This window comes from Amblyomma mixtum, chromosome 2, assembly GCF_055824585.1.
Source record: "Amblyomma mixtum isolate Tamu chromosome 2, ASM5582458v1, whole genome shotgun sequence".
NCBI classification, from domain to species: Eukaryota; Metazoa; Arthropoda; class Arachnida; order Ixodida; family Ixodidae; genus Amblyomma; species Amblyomma mixtum.
Genome location: NC_143013.1, coordinates 14115699 through 14136869, shown reverse-complemented (window position 1 = coordinate 14136869; position 21171 = coordinate 14115699). Strand labels below are relative to the sequence as shown.

Below are 21171 nucleotides of genomic sequence, written 5' to 3'. Positions count from 1 at the left end.
TGGCCAAACAACTGACCAACATACCTGACCTCCACTCGGCAATATACGCCGACATCAACGACTGAAGGCTCCACAGGAGAGGCGCAAGACACCTTACAATTGGCAGTTGATATCATCCCCTCGAACCTGACCAATATGGGCCTTATGTGCTCCCCGCTCAAATCGGAACTGCTGATGATCAGACCACTTCCCCGGGATCCACGCATGCACCTCCGAATGTACGACGACCACGTACCGCTGGTCCCCTGGAGTTGGTCAATAGACTCCTTGGACTCCAACGTCCTTGACTCCACAGGTCCTTGGACTGCACATACAGGACGCTTTGGATGCAACCTTCACTGTACAACTCCTAGAGAAGCGAACCAAACAAATCGAGGGTCTTGTCCGCAGTGTAGCCACATGCAACCATGGACTGTCGGAGAGGGAAACCTTTAATATGACAGACGCCCTCATCACCAGACACGACTTTTCACGTTCCTTACCGCTTTCTCACAAGACAAAGCTGATGCTTTTATTAGAAAGGCAATAATCTCAACGCTCCGCCTACCACAGTCGCTTAGCACAAATCACTGCTCTCAACGGGCACCTGCAAAACTATCTCGGAACTCCTCGAAGCCAAACGAGACAACCGGATACTTCAACTAACCCGCACAGAAACCGGCCAACATCTCTTACGGCATCTTCGCCAGGCTCCAATCTACCTGCTCACCTGCCCCCAACTATCAAATCATTGCACCTGACATCCAGGGTCCAATGCGCATCAAACCTCTACCCAGAAATATGAGCCCCGAGCTACACGGGGCCAGACGCCAGGCACGAGCCTAGTATTACAACAAGCACTACAGAGGCAGACCCGACATGTATGTAAACGTGGCACAACGCACCCTACCGGGCTATTATGCCGCTGTCCCCGCCTACTATCGAGGATGGCACCATCGGGGCCGCAGCCACCTTCCCCACGGAGGCTGAAGGCGCGGCCATGGGCTTGGTGCTTATACACTATGCACAAGATCCCAACATCACGGATATCTCCACCGTCTCCAAAGCTGTGTACCGTCACTCAGCAAAGCATTATCACGTCAATCGCCCGACGCATTCTCGCATCAGGACATACGCTTACCCAAGAGATAACCCTCACGTGGGTTCCTGGGTAAGTCTCGATCCCCGGTAACCAGCGTGTTCATACGCTGACTCGAGAACTATCCTTCAGGCCCCAAGAAGATGGGACACCCAAACCCACGCAGGAATCCTCTCGGGCTCTTCTCACATACCATCAAAAAACCACTTATTACAAAAACAGGCGCTTACCCTCCCACCACCTCACCGTACACAAAATTCAAAATACAGTGCTGTCTGGCGGCAACTGCAGGCATTCATCGCACCTCCTTCATCGCCACCACCCCACCTTGACCTTCCTCCTCTGCTCAACATGTGGGACGGCCAAGGCACCCTCATACACAACCTGTGGGACGTTTTATGGGGGTTTAACGTCCCAAAGAGCCTCAGGCTATGAGGGACGCCGTAGTGAAGGGCTCCGGAAATTTCGACCACCTGGGGTTCTTTAACGCGCACTGACATCGCACAGTACACGGTGTGGGAATGCCCCCAACCGATGGCAGGTCCCCCATACCCAACCGGTCGGCCTCCTCATGGAATGACATTCTGCTAGTTGCTCAACCAGCTAGCCAATCATGGTAAGTGTACAGAGTTCTCAGTGAAGCACAGACGCCTGGACTCTTGGTCAAGAACAAGGGATCCTTTTTGTTAAAATAAAGCTGTCCCTCCCACATCCCCACACGTGTCAAAGGCGATATGCTGGCCACGCCCAGGTAGCACGGAAAATTAGAACAATCTTATGAAAAATTTATGCAAGTTCAGTAACATTGTTACATTGAAACGTTGCATTAACTGTTAGAAATTAATATTTAAGTTTATATGTTACACATAAAAATTAGTTTAACACTGAACATAAATATTATTCCAATCCTGGCTTTCAACTCTTGTTATAATGTTAAAAATGAACAAATGATGGTAAACGCTGCAGCATAAACATATATTTAACGTTCCAAGTCAGCAATGTCTCCTTATTGTTTATTAAACATTATTATATTTGAATCATAACTATAAAACACTGCAGATATATTTCTAGCACCGAGTCCCAGAACACTCTCCACTAATTTTACAGTAAACATGTTTTTCAACTAGCAGTGCTTCGCGCAACTAAATCTCTTAGATTGTGTCCGCCATAGGTAACATGCTCAAGCAGATTATTTTGTTAAACTGCTTATTATTCTTTCGCTACTACCACTCATGGGACACCTCTCAGTAATGGGCGTGTAAGCTTGACTCAACTGCATGCTTTCGGAGGTAAGTACATTCTAGTCGCATGTTGTGCTCTACTGTGGAGACGAAGTGTCGCCTTCGTTGCTGGTCCTTGCAAAGCGTTGATTAAATTGTCACAATGGTGGGCCTGCATACTAGTGCAGGGTTGCTTCATTATTTTCGACAATATTACATTTACGTTGTTATAATATTTAATTAATGTTAGAAAAAGTTTACTAGGATGTTCATCTGTAACGTAAAGAAATTATTAAAAAAGGTCATTAAGAAAACTTAATTAACGTTTGACCAAAAGAAAAATGTCACATTTGTCTAATGCTTCGGTGCTACCTGGCAGGCAGAGGGAACTGAGGGTGATTTTTAAGACGCCATAGGTAATGACGATCAAGTGCCTCGGTACTGATCCGTCTACTGCCGAAGCCCTAAAAAAAACTGACTTTGCGGTAAAGAGAAAACGTCACGGCACGGCCGCTCAATGGAGGCGCACTTGGTGCGCTCTCATTGAGCGGCCGTGGTCACGGTCATTCACCAGAACTGACAAGCCCCTGCACGCCAGAAAACGTAGTAAAGTTTGCAACGTGGCTCAGCATAGAGTTACGTAGCGGTTACAAAATGCAGGCAGGTCTGTAAATGTGACTTCCAAAGCAAACCATTTCTTGGGTGAATTAACTTTTGCCTGGGATAATCGAAAGAAAGTCGACATAGCAGCGACAGTGACTCGTGTACCATACAGTCGTGGGGATCCCACGCTGTTCAAGCGAAACTCTGAACACTGTTGCCACAGACGCCATGAACATTTGAACGGACACCATGGCGCTCACTATGTCTTGAAATACTCAAGTTATAGGCGGAGCTCCAATCACAAAGCAGCGGTCGCCCGGCGGTGTCGGAAAGTTATACACGCAGCTGGTACTAGAAAGTGCATGGTCTTCTGCAGTGTCCATCACGACACATTCAAGCGGTGTCTATCTAACAAAAGGTAAAAACAGGGCTAATGTAACACACAGCACACAGAAAGGCGGACAGGACGGGCGCTGTCGTTCGGAGCCCGTCCCGTCCCGTCAGTCTTTCTGTGTGGTGTGTGTTAAAGGTGCACCGAAGAGTAATCGAAGCTAGTCTTTTTAGCGCGGGAACTCGATCTACACGTTCCGAGCATTCATAGAAACTTCGAATTATTGTCCTGTGCGACCGATTTCCGTAATTTAAATCGGATTAAACATCCCGGCTCCCACCTTTTTTTGAACTCGCCGCAGACGGTAGGAGGAGTCAACTAACGCGTGAAGTGCCTTTCAGGCGGTCGTGTGGCGGCTTCGCTTTCGCTTGTATTTTGTTTTTTAGGTTGCCGTGAATAAATTACTCCAGCCAGAGGCTACATAGCCGCAAATTAGGCCCACAGAAATAAAAATACGCGCGGACTCTTTGCTTTCGCCGACCGGTACGTATCATTCCGCCGATGGCAGAGCGGCAAGCCGCCACGGAAATGGTTGAAATATCGGTTGACTCCTCCTACCGTCTGCGGCGAGTTCAAAAAAAGGCGGGAGACGGAAGTTTAATTCGATTTAAATTGAGGAAATCGGTCGCACAGGACTATAATTCGAAATTTCTAAGAATTCCTAGAACGTGTAGATCGAGTTCCCGCGGTAAAAAGACGAGTTCAGATTACTATTCAGTGTGCGTTTAAATTACAGCTATATTTACTTTTTCTTAGACAACGCTCCACCAACTAACCTTGCGACCGCGTAGCGCATACCGCTGCATGGTCGACGTCGAATGCAGGCGCTGAACTGCATGCTGAGCACGATAATACGTAGTCTGGCGATTTGCAGGCGATCACTTCGGGCCTAATTCACCTAAAATAAAGTACTCTAACGCTGTGTAATACCTCAAGAAGGCTGAGTACAGCACACATCAGCACAGCTAGTCATTAGGTTTCTCAACACTGTACCGCCATTTTTATTATTGGCTGGCGAGTAAACGAACCTTACACCAGTAATAAGTTGTTGGTGCCTTTCGGCCTATGCGACAGTGAACCTTCATGTTGCGCTGGACTATGCAACCGCTGTAGGAAAACAGCCAAAAAAAGTTTGTTGATATGTCGTCTACTGGGGCTGTCTATAGCACTCTGGGAAGTCCCGGACAGGTGAGCAACAGTTCGCCTCACAGCCGACAGATTTGGACCGCCAAAGCGAGCCACGGTGCATGGCCCGGATTCGAACTAGGTAGGCTGTACTACATACCGAGTTTTTCACCTAAGAAGACCTGCGAGTTTTGAAAATGGGCTTTTTGAGCTACACGAGCGCTTTTTCAGCACAGCATTGTCCGCAGTGTAGCGCATCAGAATACAGTTAAGAACTACTAACTAGTAGGATGGTAACTGATATAAAATAGTGAACTTTTAATTATTACTGTTAGTCTCCTTATTTACTGATAGGCATGTGGCCCAGCGCAAATAATATGAATATCAGTTTTTAGAATTGAAACGCAGCTGCTCTCCGCGCTATGGCCCAACATATTTTGGCTATTTGGACGAGCACTGCAGGGGTTGCTTCGCCTGCAAGCTTTTCGAGAGCGCTTGTATTTTGACGCGACGTAGGCAAAATTGTTGGCTCACAGCACCGAAAGTAAATGCTTTTGGTTTGGTTTATTGGTTTATTGGGGTTTAACGTCCCGAAGAAACTTAGGCTATGAGGGACGCCTTAGTGAAGGGCTCCGGAAATTTCGACCACCTGGGGTTCTTTAACGTGCACTGACATCGCACAGCACACGGACCTCTAGAATTTCGCCTTCATCGAAATTCGGCCTCCGCGGCCGAGATCGAACCCGCGTCTTTCGGGTCAGCAGCCGAGCGCCGTAACCACTGAGCCACCGTGGCGGGGCGAAAGTAAATGCGTTTTCGAAATTCTAAAAACTGGCATGGATATTACTCACGAAGGATTTCACGCATCTCACTAAATAAAACTGAGCAACAACTGCAAAGTTTAGTTAACCAGCCTACAAGTTAGCATGTTTTAGCAGTACTCTGATGAGCTATACCGCTGACAATGCTATGCAGATAAAAAGCACTCTTCTAACTGAAAAAGCCCATATTAAAAAATTGCTGAACATCTTAGGTGAAACATATATGGTGTTTTTGGCAAAGCCCGTATACATACTTCTCTGCGAACAGTTTCTAACATTGCGAAATCATAAGTGAAAAAAAAAAATGGCAGTGGCTTAGCTCTGGTTAAGCCTGGATATACAAGCGAAAAGCTGCAGTTATGCTTTGCTTGACGTCATGGCTGTCGCAGTTCGCGCACAATGCACTGGGAGCACCACGATAACGGTGTAGGCAAGCGCGTTATATAGCCCTCCTTGCGCATACGTAGTAACTGTGGTAAACACGCGGCTGCAGCGAAAGGTCAAACGGTGTCGAGGAGGCGAGCGCGCAGTAGTAGCGGCGGTGAGGAGGCGGCGCACATGCGCAGTAGCGCGCGGCTGCGCCAAACGGTCAGGCGGCGGAGTCGGCGCGGCGGCGGCTGCGGCCACCTGCGCCGCGCGTGACGTCGCTCGGTTTCGCGCATGCGCAGCTGCGGCAAATCTTGGCTCCGACGGCTCACGCTAAGCGCGGCTGTAGTGCGGGTAGTGAAGCTTTTCGCTTCAAAACTGCGATATTTCGCCAGCCTTCTAATCACGTCTGGCGCGCATACGCGAGTCCTGGCGAAAGACGATTGCTAGGCCGCGCGTCGGCAGTGATGAACCTGAATGGTGACTGTAAAGATAATCGCAACAAACCGCTACGTAGATAGGCGAACAAATCCCGATAGCATTGGAACTTGGCAGCGCATCGTGTCTGAGACACCTTGGCATGAATCTGGTCCTACTTCTTGTTGTGGCCGATCAAAAGGTATCAAAAATAAAAGAACGCGACGAGTTAATGAAGATCTGTGCGATACGATCATGTATGCCGGAGCCGAATAGTTGGGAATTTCACGCCAAGGGCTTTTTTGCGACAACGTTGCGAAGGTTTTCTGCTTCTGCGTACACATTGTGGCTAATTACAGGGCCGCGTACTCTGTTGTGCGAACGCAGGGCGGCACATCAAGCTGAGGCAGGCAGCCGGCAGCACAATGCCCTCCACGCAGTTCAGCAAAATGCCCACCCCCCTCCACACAGTGCCAACAAAATGCCCTCGACATAGTTCATAGTAGCGCAACTTGAGTGGGCTGAAGTCTCGGCGAAACTTCGGGACCCCTCGTCAATATATGCGTGCCAGTGCAATCGATGCAAAAGACGGAGCATTCGGGCCGATGCTAGCCAATCTCGTGCCTTTCTATCACCTAAAAAATGAAGGCTTCTAAGGTGTTACGAAGTGGAACGGCTCTTTCATTCTTTAGAGAACAGCGCTTTACCGTTTCTCGTGCACCTTGACATCCTCTCATCCATTTCCCCCAGTGCAGGGTATCGATCCGGTGTCCTCTTCCAGCTAACCTCCCCACATTTCCTTTTCTCTCCTAAAGGATAATGCTTAAACCCACTGGTACGAAAGTTCCATCCCTGTGGTACCGGGAAAAACAGTGCTTTTAATTCCTTAATCTGCAGTAATCGCTGAGCGACAACTTCGGTGCTTACTTCCCTCCCTGCTTTCTAGAAGAGATGCTCGTCTCAGGGTGTGCCTTTGACTTTTAGATCAGCGATCACCTCTCAGCTACACATCACTGCGTGCTGCCTATCGTTGCTTGCAGCTGTGCCCTAACTTCTAGACCAACAACAGACACGCGATCACCCCTCAGCTACACATGATCGCATGTTGCCTATCCCTGCTTACAGCTAGCTGTGCTTCTGCGACTGGCGCCAGAAATCACTCCGGATAAAAGTTGTTACGCTATCTTCGTAAGTGCGTTCAGCGCATTTTCTACGCTAACAGAAGCTCTAGTATTGCAAAACTCGCGAATCCAGCAGTGCGAGTAGCAGAACGGACCGATTGTAATCGCACTTACCGTTCTTGCTGCCGCGGATGAAGCTTTGGGAAGGCATCGTCCATGGAAGCCGAGTTCCCCCTTTGAAGGGGCGACGCCGAAAACACCGCACTTCGTTGACTGGCTGGCAGCAGTGGCACCTTTGCAGAAGTTCGTTGTTTCGTGATTGAAGAGGTTATCCGCCGTGTTTAGCGATGGACAGGCGAACAGGTGGCACAAACACGACGTTGTCAGGCGCCGCGGTAATAGCTGGGTTCTTCAATTCTGGTCCGACTCTAACTTGACAATAGTTTCAAGGCCCCAATTAATGCAGGGCTTCAGGAGACATCACAGTTCGACGAGCGAGGCAGGAAGGGTTTCATTAGTTCACTCAGTCAAGGTCAGTTTCCAACAACGTCCCCAATAATTAAGATAATTACACCCGAGCACCACTGAAAGGGCGCGGCCATGCTGCCGCCGCATCGCTACTGCCCGGTAGACTTAGGCCTAATCTCGCGAATTCTCGCCCGCCGTGCCGAGAACAAGCGGGTGTGACCTTATCTTTTGCCTTACCTCGCACGTGTTCCATCTGAGGCTACAGCAAAAACCTTTGTTTCTTTTTTTTTTAGGCGGCGATCGCATTGTTTCACCTAAGTTTTAGGCTCTCGCCCTACCGCGCTCGACTGACTTTTTTCAGGCTGCTTCATGCAAGTGCAACGTCACCTATTCACCCCGATAGGAGAGACGGCAACGGAATAAGGCAGGTTATCGATGAAACCGCGCTCACTTGAACGGGCGCCTTGGAACGTTACCATTATATCACTAGAGCATAAACAGTGAAGGAAAGCACATTGCGAATATTGTGGATATTGCGAATGTTGCGAATATTGCACATTGCGGGGTCAGTGCCAGAGCACCCCTTCCCCCCCCCCCCCCCCCCCCCCCGAAATTTTCTGAGTGCCGCATCTCCTCTCTCTCTCACACCTTTCGGCCTTTTTATTTCGCCGATGCTATTTACACACCGCATCGATATATTAAAATGTAAAAGCAAAAATAAGAAGAGTGTTGGTTTATTCCTGAAAAGATTGATGTATGTACTACGTTGTCGTGGCTCTAGAATAGGAAGCGGAACTTATTGCTGAGAAGAATCACACCTCTTCGCTACCGCACGAAGTATGGCACTCCTTTTAACAGTAGGCACAGTTCACCCGATTAAACATACCTTTTCACGTCAGCCTACTTTTTCATCCTTTGCGTTGTCCTCAAATGATCATAAACTATTACGAAAATAAAAAGTGCTTCATTTAAGCGCCTCTGCGGCCGGGCGCAGGTTTACATACATGAAGTAAAAATTTTGACAAATACCATTCGTTCGCAGTTGCTGACTTTGCTATTGAGCAGAAGCTCTTGTGTTGTTTTGGAACTGCCGCGACTTTTCGTTTTTTACGTATGTTCTCTGCGAATCAAGTTCACGCAATCCTGTGTGCACAAGTATTTTATGTAGAGATTAGAGTGAACGAAACGACGGACCCTTCGGCTTTATGAAAGCAATTAAAAGTATTTTAACTCTATGGACTACGATACTGTTTGGGCGCAGGCTTTCTTTTACTTTTCTACCGGCGCCGAATGACACCCCCGAAAAATATTTCTGGCTACCTCTTGCACTCTTGCCACGGCCTTGGACTGTACGCTTCCCATGCTTTTGAGGGAGCTATAACCAGGCCTGCTGGAGACAGATCCTCCGCGCAATCCCAAATTATGTGATCCAGCGTTGCTAGTTCACCGCAACGCTGGCAGTAAGGATTTACTAGATCAGAAATATATTCGCACTGATCCATGAATTTGGCAGCGACCGTGTCTGCAGTCGCCTCCCCGTGGTGGCTTGATCTCGGCTCAGCGACGTATTCGGGGGAGGCAGACTCGCCCCTAAGATCTCTGTAATAACTCGCCATGGCCTGGCAGCTGTCCAGCGTCTCACTTCGCAAGGTCCCCGCGTCGGAGTCTTCCTCACCAGCACGGCTGACAAAACCTCGAGCGTACTGGTGAGCGGCCCCTTCATGAGCCGGGACCCAAACCAGGCCAATAACTTTCCTGCCTTTTGGCATCGTGGTACTCGGTGGCGAAGATTCGCCGTCGCGCAATGTTGCGGAGGACCGTCTTGTAATCGCAAAGAATGGTGCTGGCGCCTTCCTGAGTAATTCCTAGCGTTGTAGTATCCTCTTCAGCCATCCCAACTCTGCTCGCGTAACTGCAGAGGCTACTACCTTGCGGGAAATGCTCCCAGCGGAGACTCCACGGTGCTTCCATCCCCCGAGTATTTTTCTCTAAGGAGCTGCGCCTTGGCCCTCTCCGTCCATCGTGACGACCCACCAGCACATTCTTGGAGCGCTCCGACTCTAATGCATTGACGGATTTCTACCGGCAAAACTACCCGGTCGAGGTAGTTTCCGTCCCTAATATCCTGAGACGAGTCCCGCCTACGTCGTCCGAAGCCTCTGTTCATGCGACGTCAGCTCAGTTACTACATGGTACTGTGCACCCGCGGTGCCGCAGTGGAGGTCTCCGGAATAATTTCGACCACCTGAGGATTTTTAACATGCACTAACATCGCAGAATACGGGCGCCTTCCGCATTTCGCCTCCATTTAGACGCGGCCGCCGCGGTCGGGTTCGCACCCAGGTACTGCGGCACAGTAGCCGAGCGCCTAACAATTGAGTCACCGCGGCGGGTGCAAAGCAGTCACCGACAAAGGCGTTCCAAACAGCGGACACGTAAACCGCGCTAAGCCTTCCCGCGCATGTGCAGCCCCTCGGCACTTTGTAGCAGCATGTATCAGATTTAATATAAAGGCGCAAGTTTGCGCAATCGCCGCAGCATTCCCACCACTGACTTTTTTGTTTGCCACTACAAGTAAATCGTTATATTTAGCTCTGATTTTCTAGATATATTTTTTTTAAGTTACGACTGCCACCACGGTAACAACGGCAGTGACATCACGTCCACAACTGGGCGCCTCGATGGGGATACGAGTCACCCTAGTCCAGGACCAGCAAAATAACAGTTGCCGATATTGGTGACAGAAATAAATAACATTGTTTCAGTGATAAACCACTCTAGTGGTTTAAACTGGCTGTGTATGTGATTTCAGCGTTGGTGACAGTCTTCACTCCTCTAATGTAAGTCAATGTGCGAGGGTTTCCACAAAAGCCGCGGCAGAGTTTCGTGAGACGTACTCGCCGTCTGCTATCCCAGTGTTGCCATACTATTCTCACGAAACTCTGCCCAAAGCCGCTTACCAAGCGGAAAGAGACGTTCCTATGCCCAAAACATAGAATTTTAAAATGTTTTGCTACGTTTCTCAGCAGCACAGCTGGGCTTACGTTTATGTTCGCGAGGAGCTTTCGGTTGCCGCAAAGAAACCATGGCTAATTTCAGCGCAGCAGACTGCGCGTGGCAGCTTATGCAATCGTTCGCCGTGGTTACTGACGTGCGACCACTCAACTTCTGGCCTGCGGATGCCCGATGGCAAATCTCAGCTCAGACTGAGCGAATTAACAGTGGCACTCGCTCGTGCATTCAAATTAGTGGGCATTTTTTCTTACTGAGATACACGTAAGTCAGACGCGGCCAATTCGTCAGTTCGAATGAACCAAAAGCTCGATTCTGGCGAGTTCGAATTTTCGATATTCTAATTTGAGTTCAGCTAATGCAAACAAGGAAAATATTGGATGAAAGTACTGTGAGCATTGAGCTCCACTTACTAACAACCAATTTTGCTTCTTGAAATCAACCAAGCTGTACACTTTCCATATGCAGCTAATGCCTGTTGCTTAAAAGCTTATAAGCTCAAAAGTCATCCAGCAAAATGAAAACGGAAAAAGAACAATTCACAAGGTCACTTCAAAAGGGGTGCTGAAGTGGAGACAGTACAGGTGTTCATAGTTAAACATTCATGTTTATTGAATAAAATAAAGAAATAAAAAAACAAGTCAGTGATAATGGAGTTGTTTCGGCTTTGTCTCCTGATCAGTGACACGACGCACAAAGATGGCGTCGTGCGGTTTTTTATGAATCTCGCCCTGTTCGCAGAGGAATGAATAGCCAACAGCGAGCCATCATGGCTAAAGGCCGGGGATGCAATGCTCGATGGGTACTTGTGGAACTGACAGAGACGCTTCTTGTTGAAGCCGTCCCAGATGTTCACGTGGCCGTCACTGTCTCCCGCCACAAATGTGTTGTACAAGTTGTGGAATGCGTTCACAGTTGCGTTCACAGGGTAGATGAGCTCGATGCCATTGCTGTCTTTGGCACGGTGACACTTGAAAGCGTACTTCTGCACTTCGGGGTTTGGATCCAAGTATTCAATAGCCACGCGCCCTGTGTAGAACCATACAATCAGCAACTTGATGCAACAAGTGAAGCCAGGACAGACAAGAGGGTCAACCACCGGAAGTACAGTGAGAAGTGCCCTTCCTGTTGTGTTCATTATTCTGACTGCTCTAAGTTCTCTCTCCAGTGGATAGACAACTTGGTCGAAATGAAACAGCCTAATACATCTTGCCACCAGAAAACAAAGTTAGGCAAGTTGATTACTAAGAGGCTTATTATACTTAGCTAGTACAAGCTAAGCGCCCTAATCCAATGTTTACACATAAACTCAGTGGCTTAGGCACTTAGCTGACGAGCACCACACCACGGTTTCAATGCTCATATGCATTTAGCTAGGGACAAAAACCTGATGGAGCATTTAAGCCCCGCCTTCAGGGTATGATGTGATAGCGTAAATGGTCCCTTCAGTGGCCTAGGGTTTTCTTGGCATATCACTTCACAGCCATGGAAACTACTCGTTCCTTCGCCATCATGTAAAGCTTAACCTACACTTAAGAATTCCTACGCCATCATGTAACACTTAACCTAAACTTAAGAATTACTTCGCCATCACGTAACGCTTAACCCACACTTAAGGATACAATGCAATAGCATTACTGATACCTCTCGCACAAGTAGTCCTTCTCTGTCGCCTAGGTTCTACCTACATGCCCAAGTATGCAATTTTGGCCATTCCCTACTTTACATTTATTGAACGGAGGAAGTCCTCCTACCGATCCTGGCACAGTGGAGGAGCGGTTAAGTGATGTGCCACTGCCACAGAAGGTGGCTATGTTTGGAACAGCGGCTGTTTCAAACACAGCCACTGGTGGGGTTTCTGAGATCCAGGTTGTGATAACGTCACAAGGTCACGTGACTTAGTGACAGGAGGGCCACCGGAATTTTTTCTTTTAATGCCGACTACACTGACAGCAGCATTTATGCATTTTAACAATATTTTGTTAGAATGCATGAATGCCAGTACACATTAAAAAACTGCCGGTGGTCAAAAGTAACCTGGACACCGCAGCAGGGCATCCTTCAATGTCCTCTGTCTAGCTTTGGAGCATTAATTGGCAAGTATTATGTACTTTCCCACGACTTTTCTTTGAATAACAAATAAGGAGATCTGGTGCAAAGCCCACAGTTTGCATTTGTAACGCCTTGATGGATGCACAGTCTTTCTTTCTACTGTGTCAAGCTACAAATTTGCAAAAGACGTCGCCCGACAGTGAAGCAAAAGCATTACGTTTTGCCCCCAAAAATAATTCATTAGTACAAGAAAATGATAGCAGACTGCCAATAAATTTCGACCACCTGGGGTTCTTTAACGTGCACTGGCATCGCACAGTACATGGGCCTCTAGAATTTCGCCTCCATCGAAATTCGACCGCCGTGGCCGGGATCGAATCCGCATCTTTCGGGTCAGCAGCCGAGCGCCATGACCACTGATTCACCGCGGCAGCAAAAAAAAAAAAAAAGAGGTGCCGTTTTGGAGCTCTCGGGAATAATTTCGACCACCTGGGGATCTTTAACGTGCTCTGAAATCGCCCAGCATATGGGCGCATTTTTGCATTTCGCCTCCATCAAAACGCGGCCGCCGTGCGGCTGGATTTGAACCCGGATACTCGGCTCAGCGCCGAGCACGCTCACCACTCATCCAGGACTTTAATTCGATCGAACCGGCGTCTTTCGGGGCAGCAGCCGAACGCCATAACCACTGAGCCACCGCGGCGGCTCGAGTAGTGCAGCAGGGGGCACGGGGATCAGTGGAGGAAAAGGGGGAGGGGGCCTAGATGCGCATTATCCCAGGGCCCCCACTTTTCTTAATCCGGCCCTGCCCGGTGTTCACCAACGAGTATCAAGATCTCACTGCTCTAAGGAGTGCTTGAATTTGCTCTTGACCTACTCCCGCGGGGCTCTAACAGCGCATCGAGAACTTGGAGCTTACCAGTCCGCGGGTGACGATGTAGGAAGCCAGAGGATGGGCACCGTCATGAGGATCTCAATCTACACCTGCAGGGTGGGCGGGCTCGCCGAGAACACCAGCAGGTCCACCGCGGTGGCCACCAGGGCACCGATCACGCCTGCGTCATTCACGGCACCATGAAGGATAATTTTACCCGGCTTCCCACGAGTAAGCCTGGAGTGTTATTGCGATGGCAATAAAAGTGTCATTGGGGAAAAAAAAAATTGTGCCATCGGTCATAAAATTATACCGCTGGCCGCAGGAAAACGACGTCACCAGAGCGAATAATTCCCGTTGGCTGGGGGAAATGACGTCACCAGACCTGGTCATTCTCGTTAGCTGGTGGTAAGAGACCTCACCAGACCGGGTCATTGGCTGAAGGAAGGTGACGTCACCACACCTGATAATTCCCATTGGCTGGAGGACAGGGACATCACTAGACCGGAAGTGACGTCACATCCCTAAATATATCAACAGCTTGGTTTGGTTTATTGGTTTATTGAGGTTTAACGTCCCAAAGCAACTCAGGCTATGAGGGAGGCCGTAGTGAAGGGCTCCGGAAATTTCGACCACCTGGGGTTCTTTAACGTGCACTGACATCGCACAGCACACGGGCCTCTGGTATTTAGCCTCCAACGAAATTCAATCCCCGCGGCCGGAATCGAACAAGCGTCTTGGGTCAGCAGCCGAGCACCATAACCGCTGAGCCACCGCGGCGGCCCTCAACAGCTTCTAATGCTATCGAATTAAAAGTCAATGTAATTAGGTGTTCCTGTGCATTTTTTGCCTTCGTCAATGTATCGGGCATGCGCTGTCTGCCTTATCATGTCAGCGCATTGTCTTATCAGTGCTACCGCAAACTGTACGATTGGCACTGCTACTGCCCCGCCCCCCTCCATCGCCTATAAAAGGGGGTGCTAATAAACTCTTCCTGTTCTTCTTGTTCCTGCCACCATGTAGTTGCCTCTATCCTTAGTGCGACACACATCACGATACATGGTGTCAGAAGTGGGATTCTGCGACAGCTATGGAACTTCTAAAGGCCCCGCCACCTTTGCAACTGACCGGCAACCTCTCTGAAAATTGGAAACGTTTCAAGCAGAAATTCGACCTGTTCCTGCAGGCGACCGCAACGAAGGAGCAACCTCGCAGCGATTCTGCAAAAGCCGCACTCCTGCTGAGCATAGCCGGTGATGAAGCGCTCGACGTGTTCAACACGTTCAAGTTCGAGGCAGCCGAAAGCAAAGACGATTACGCAACAGTGGTTGGAAAATTCGAGTCCTACTGTGCCGAGGTGAGCAACGAAGTTCACGAACGTTATGTGTTTCGCTCAAGGAAGCAGGCAGATGGAGAACCTTTCGAGAAGTTTGTCCGGGACCTCAAAAAGCAAGCCGCGCAATGCAATTCCGGAGATCAGCATGATTCGCTGATCAGGGATCAGATCGTGTTTGGCACGAATAACTCAAAGCTGCGCGAGAAAATGCTTCGAGAGAAATCTTTAACGTTGCTGAAAGCTGAAGAATTGTGCAAGGTAGCAGAGTCTCTCGCACAACGAAACGAGGTCTGGAAAGCCGCGGATGACAGGGTCGATGCTGTTTCAAGGCACGCGCCACCATCGCGAAGCAAAAGTGATGACTGCAAGAAGCAGTACCGTTGCAAAAAGTGCAACCGGCGGCACAGGCCCACACAGTGCCCAGCCTACGGGAAAAAGTGCCATGAATGTCGAAAACTTCACCACTTCGCGGTTTGCTGTGAAGGCCTATCTAAAGTTGAACAAGTTAGTAAAGACAGCAGCGATGACGACTTTGACATTCTAGAAGTAGGAACTGAAAAGGGAAGCAGCAAAGACTGGATAGTGGAAGCACAAGTTGCCGGAAAAAATATTTGCTTCAAAGTAGACACCGGGTCCCAGGCCAGTCTGTTACCATTCTGTATGTACCGCAAGACTCGGGAGTCACAGCAGTTAACGCCCACAAGTGCGGTTCTGAGAGCTTACACCGGGGGTGTCATAAGTCACTTCGGAACAACGACACAGGAAGTAACTATCGGTAACGCTTCCGCCACCGTGAAGTTCTTTGTTGTAAAGAATGGCCGTCAAGCCATTCTGAGACTAGATGCAAGCGAAGCTCTGGGACTTGTCCATCGCACGGTGGCTACTGTAAATGCTTCGGAGTACCAAGCTCTCAAGGATTTCAAACATGTCTTTCAGGGGCTAGGCTGCCTGAAGCAACCATACAGCATGGTCATGCAACCATCCGCGATTCCAGTTGTTCAACCAGCTCGACGGGTACCCCTGTCCCTGCGAAAACCACTTCGGGAGGAGCTGCGTAGAATGGAGCGTGCAGGCGTCATCGTCAAACAGGATGGCCCGACAGACTGGGTAAGCCCATTGGTTTTGGTTAAGAAAAAGGATGGCAAACTTAGGGTTTGCATGGACCCAAGGAAAATAAACGAGCACGTAAAAAGGCAGCACTACCAGCTCCCAAAGCGTGAGGACATGGAAGGGGAATTGGCCGGCGCAGCCTATTTCAGCTGTTTGGACGCAAATTCTGGTTTTCACCAGATACCACTTGACGAAAAGACGTCCAAAATATGCACTTTTTCTACACCCTTTGGAAGATACCGTTATCTCCGGTTGCCTTTCGCTATCTCATCTGCTCCCGAAGTTTTTCAGCAGCGGATGAGTGAAGTCTTCGATGGCATTCACGGTGTACACGTTTACATCGATGATATTTTGGTGTGGGGCGAAACCAAGCAAGAGCATGACCAGAGACTAGTGGCAGTAATGAAAGCAGCTGAAAAAGTCGGCCTAACGTTCAACGCAGAGAAATGCAAGTTTTGCGTCACCAAAGTGCAGTTCCTAGGCGATATCATCACACGCAAGGGCATCTCGCCAAACTCAAAGCTTGTGGAAAGTTTGCTGCAAACGCCAGTGCCCAAGAACAAATCCGATGTTCAGCGCATGCTCGGTGTGTTGAACTATTTTGGCAAATACGTTCCGCGCCTGTCTGAGCGAACCGTGTTGCTGCGAGCCCTTATCAAGTCTCACTCTGAATTCGAGTGGACTGAAAACCACACGAGGGAGTGGAAAAGTGTCGTCCAGATTTTAAGCACGACTCCCGTGTTGGCCATCTTTGACCCCCGAAAAGAATCTAAGATAACTTGCGACGCATCGAAAGCCACAACGGCCAATGGCGGCCAGTGGCTTATGCATCTCGTGTGCTAACGCAAGCTGAGCAGCGTTATGCTCAGATTGAAAAAGAGGCGCTTAGCATTTCTTTTGGCTGCGACAAGTTTTACCAGTTCATTTACGGACAGAAGATTCTCATCGAGACAGATCATAAACCTCTACTATCTATAGCTGCAAAAGGAATTTGTGACATGCCCCCCCGCCTCCAAAGGTTTTTTTTGAAACTCCTGAAATACGACTTTGTATTGCAGTATGTCCCAGGAAAGCACCTCATCTTGGCAGACATGCTGTCACGATCATCGCCGGTTGCTCGAGACGACACCACTGGCGCAACTGACGACGTTGAGGTACATGCAGTTGCCGCCTTGGGCTACATGGTCACGGAGGCAACATGTCAACAGCTGGAAACTGCCCGCGATGACTATACCTCCAGGCAGTCATTTCTTGCCTGGCAACTGGCAAGAATGTCGACGGGGAACTTAAACCATTTTCGTCTGAGCTTTCCGTCGTAAATGGGATATTGTTAAAAGGCACGAAGGTGGTGGTACCAAAATCCATGCGGCGTGGCATTTTAGCGAGAATTCATGCCGGGCATTTGGGTCTACAGAAATGCAGAGAAAGAGCCCGTCGTCTTGTTTTTTGGCCCGGTCTCAGCAGTGACATCAGTGTATTGATCAAGGGTTGCCCGACTTGCCGCGAGTTTGCTTACAAGCAAGCGCAAGAACCAATGCTGATGCGCCCAGTTCCTCGATGTGCGTGGTATCGCGTTGGTGTTGATATTTTTTCTTTTGGGGGAAGTTCGTACATCCTGGCATTTGACGCGTTTTCTAACTTCCCAGAAGTCGAGAAACTTGTCGACACTACTGCAAGGACGGCAATCGCTGCACTCAGTGCCATGTTCGCGAGGTACGGCGTACCACTTGAAGTGTGCACCGATAACGGGCCACAATTTGCCAGTCACGAGTTCGCAGCCTTTGCAAGAGCATACGACTTCACTCACGTCACATCCAGCCCCCGCTACCCACAATCCAACGGACTGGCAGAGAAAGGTGTCCAGGTGGTAAAGCGGATCATGAAGAAATGTGAACATTCACAGGAAGACTGGCTAGGTCTGCTGGCCTACCGCTGTACGCCACTGGAGGACGGCCGATAACCTGGGGAACTTCTTCAACCCACGAAGACTACACGCAATAGACCCGGAGTCATTTGACTCACAATGCAAATTCTGCGGGGAGAAGGCAGATCTGTACCATATGGTATGGGCCTGCCAACGAAATTAGGCGGTCACTGTCAATAACCAGCCAACGCAGGAGGGGTGGGAGGCAGCTCTGACCAGCTCGGACGAAACGAGTCAAAAATAACTCATCGAAAGAGCGCGGACAGCAGCCTACGCCAATGGGGTTCCGGACTGAGAGCTCCACCCGCCGCTACGACCTCCTAAAAATTTCATGAAAATATTTCCATCATCAGGCAGACGGAGTACACCGTGGCCAAGCGCTTCGCTGTTCGCAGTTCATTTGACGCATTCTGCGTAGAATGCATTGCGTAAGCATTACGGCTCAGATAAACATTCTATTCTGTCTGCTGCACAGACGTTAAAGGAGCTCTGAAAGGGGTTCGAATAAAGTTGCGGCATGCCTGTAACGTTAAAGGACGCCGCTTCACGAATGTCGTCCAGAAAGATTTTTTTTTTGATGCGCTTTGGTACAAGCTGAGTTATCTGTAGACAAAATTTGAATTTCAGCGTCTCCGCGCCTTTCCCTCTCATCTCGTCGGCGCTTCTCCGCTGGCCCCACCGCCGGGGGCGGAACTAGAGCTGTGCACGGGCTCGGGCCGGCCCGAAAGCCCGTACCCGGCCCGGCCCGCGAGCCGGGCTCGGGCCTTGCGGAAGTCTATTCACCCGGGCCCGGGCCGGGCTCGGGCCACGGTATATTTGTCTCGGACGGGCCGGCCGGGCTTCGCGATCGCGATTGCTCCTGCGTGGCTCCAGCCGCCCTACTGTTGCAAGGTTAGAAACTAATCTCCACATGGGTGGTCTCACGAGCCCAAATGACACTGCACAAAGGAAGGTGAGGTGAAGAAAAAGGTTATCCTGACCATGGAGCACAAGACAGCAACGATGTTCTGCCCACAATTTCGGCACCTTAGGATGCTTTCCGCCGAGGAGCGCGATCAAGTGTACGGGCGCATACGAGAGCTCGTAGCGTCGACACCCCAGGAGTTACCGGAAACTGTGCAAGAACAACCTCCTGCGAAAAAGCCGGGCATGGATTTGTTCAGCGAGTGGAGCGACGAAATAAGCAATTGGAGTGCCGAAAGAGACGAGCTGAGCGAGTACTTGGCCACAGAGTCGACCCCTTGCTCAGAGTTTGAGCTATCACAGTTTTGAAGAAGCAATTAAGGCAGCGACTTGCCCAAAGCTTTCTCTTCTTGCCAAGAAAGTGTTAGCCATTCCGGTTACCAGTTCAAGCAGCGAGAGAAATTTCAGCGCTGCCGGGTTCATTATGCAGGAGCGCCGCATTTGCCTCAAGCCGTCATCAATGGACGATTTGTTGTTTTTACATAATAACTTGGAGTGATAACTCTCTATATGCGCCGTGTTCGCATATACTCACTAATTTTCATCTAGACCATGAGAGCCGAGCATATTAAAAACATTGAAATAAACTGATTTTCCTTAAATTATCTCTTTGTTTCATCGTCACTTCAATTTCAGTTTTGCAGGTCGGGCCGGGCCCGGGCCGGGCCTTAACTCGGGCCGGGCCCGGGCGGGCTTAGGTTTCTTCAGTGTCGGGCCGGGCCGGGCCTCCGTCAGTAGTGTAGGGCTCGGGCCGGGCGCGGGCTGAAATTTGCGGCCCGTGCACAGCTCTAGGCGGAACTTCCTGACCCTCCGGAGCTACGTCGCTTATTGGCGGCAGCCATGCTAGCCGCCTGACGTCTGAAAGAATCTAATCAATAGCCATCTCGGAACTGGTGCGACGGAGGAAGGGGCGAGCATTAAAAAGTCGCCAGAAAGTGCTTGCCAACAATTTTCGCGCGTGATTGTCCGTTCTCTGCCGCGTGTGTAAGTGCATTATTTGGCTCAGGTGTTCATGACAACACAATGCTGTGATTGAGCGAGGTGACGTGCTCTCCTCGGGAAGTGCTTAGAGCCCCGTGCACAGAGACTCTGGAACTTTCTTTTTAGAGGGGGGGGGGGGGGGGGGGGGGGGGGGGGGGGGGGGGGGGGGGGGGGGGGGGGGGGGGGGGGGGGGATACTTCGAGTTTTATTATTTATTTTTTATTTATTCCATGCTTTATTGAAGTATTGAATTATATATTTCTTGTTTATACTCCTTCCTATTTCGCACCGTTATAAAGTGTACTTAACGGCTTTCGAAACTGGGTTTCGAAACCCAGTCGCGGCGATGTTTATTTTATTTCGGTATGGGTATATAAAATGAAGTGATATTGTTGTCTCTACCACCCCCCCCCCCCCCCCCCCCCCCCCCTAACTCTCTTTGTGTGTCCCCGTCACACCTGTATCCACTTAGGCCATGCCCAGAGGCAGTGCGTGGTTCTGCGAAAGTGGTCCTTCTTCACGCACGCGCTCCCATGCTACCTCCTGAAAGGTGGAACCAGACACGAAGGGACAGATACGACTCCTGGATTCCACGTACCACCACTTCTGCCTAACTGCCACGACGTGTTTTTCGGAGTTCCCCTTAAACGGCACCCAACGCAGCAGTATTGACCCTGCGACTTTGTGTGTGCATCTGCCAGGGTGACATGACTCAACGCCTGCTAGCTGCCACCTGCGGAGACGAGCGTCTGCCATTCAACCGCGCCTCGCTCTTTTGTCAACAGCGGGGTGACGCCGCGGCAGGTGTTCACCTTTGGACGTTTCCTTGAAACAAGATATGGGATCCGACTAGCCCGACAACACGCTCTTCTGGACACTTCCGAGTATCCAAGTGCCTCAGCCGAGGGAGGCGACGAACCGGGGAACGACCTTGGGGGGGCACCTGGACGAAGTCCCTACGATTTGTCGGAAAAAGGCGGGAAGATCTCGGGAGGGTCTATTTAAAGCGCTCGACACGTTCATCGGAGATTTCCCGGGGCGATACCCTGAGCGGTTCCTTCAGCGTTTCCCTGAGACTTCTCAGCTCTTACCTTGTTTCTTTTGCTTGTAAATAACTTTGTAAATATGTGAATACAAGTTTTCCTTCTCTTCCCCTGCTCCCCGTCTCCGGCCCACGTTCCTTCCTCCTTCGGCACTGCGGCGGTGCTCCTGGACCCGATGCCTGGTGGAACACGCTACTAGCCCGGCAAAACGTAACAATACCGACAGCTGTATAATGATGTACAAACAATAGTGACCGGTTGCATCG

General features: G+C 49.9%; 2 protein-coding genes across 3 annotated transcripts in view; one reads left to right on the top strand and one right to left on the bottom strand.

The window, feature by feature from the left end:
- Positions 1-11216: 11216 nt before the first annotated feature.
- Positions 11217-21171, bottom strand: part of LOC149358479 (uncharacterized) — a 30306-nt gene continuing 20351 nt past the window's right edge. For both annotated transcript variants that reach the window (XR_016288685.1, XR_016288684.1), the window contains 2 exons: positions 13594-13729; positions 11217-11651 (listed from right to left, as the gene is read on the bottom strand). The gene's annotated coding sequence lies outside the window, so the exon portion shown is untranslated. The remainder of the gene's footprint in view (positions 11652-13593; positions 13730-21171) is intronic.
- LOC149358481 (uncharacterized) lies at positions 14566-17954 on the top strand. The gene is made up of 4 exons (XM_089575276.1): positions 14566-15355; positions 15821-15991; positions 17053-17252; positions 17813-17954. Exons 1-4 carry the CDS (start codon positions 14639-14641, stop codon positions 17952-17954), a joined length of 1230 nt encoding a protein of 409 aa, XP_089431402.1. The 5' UTR covers positions 14566-14638.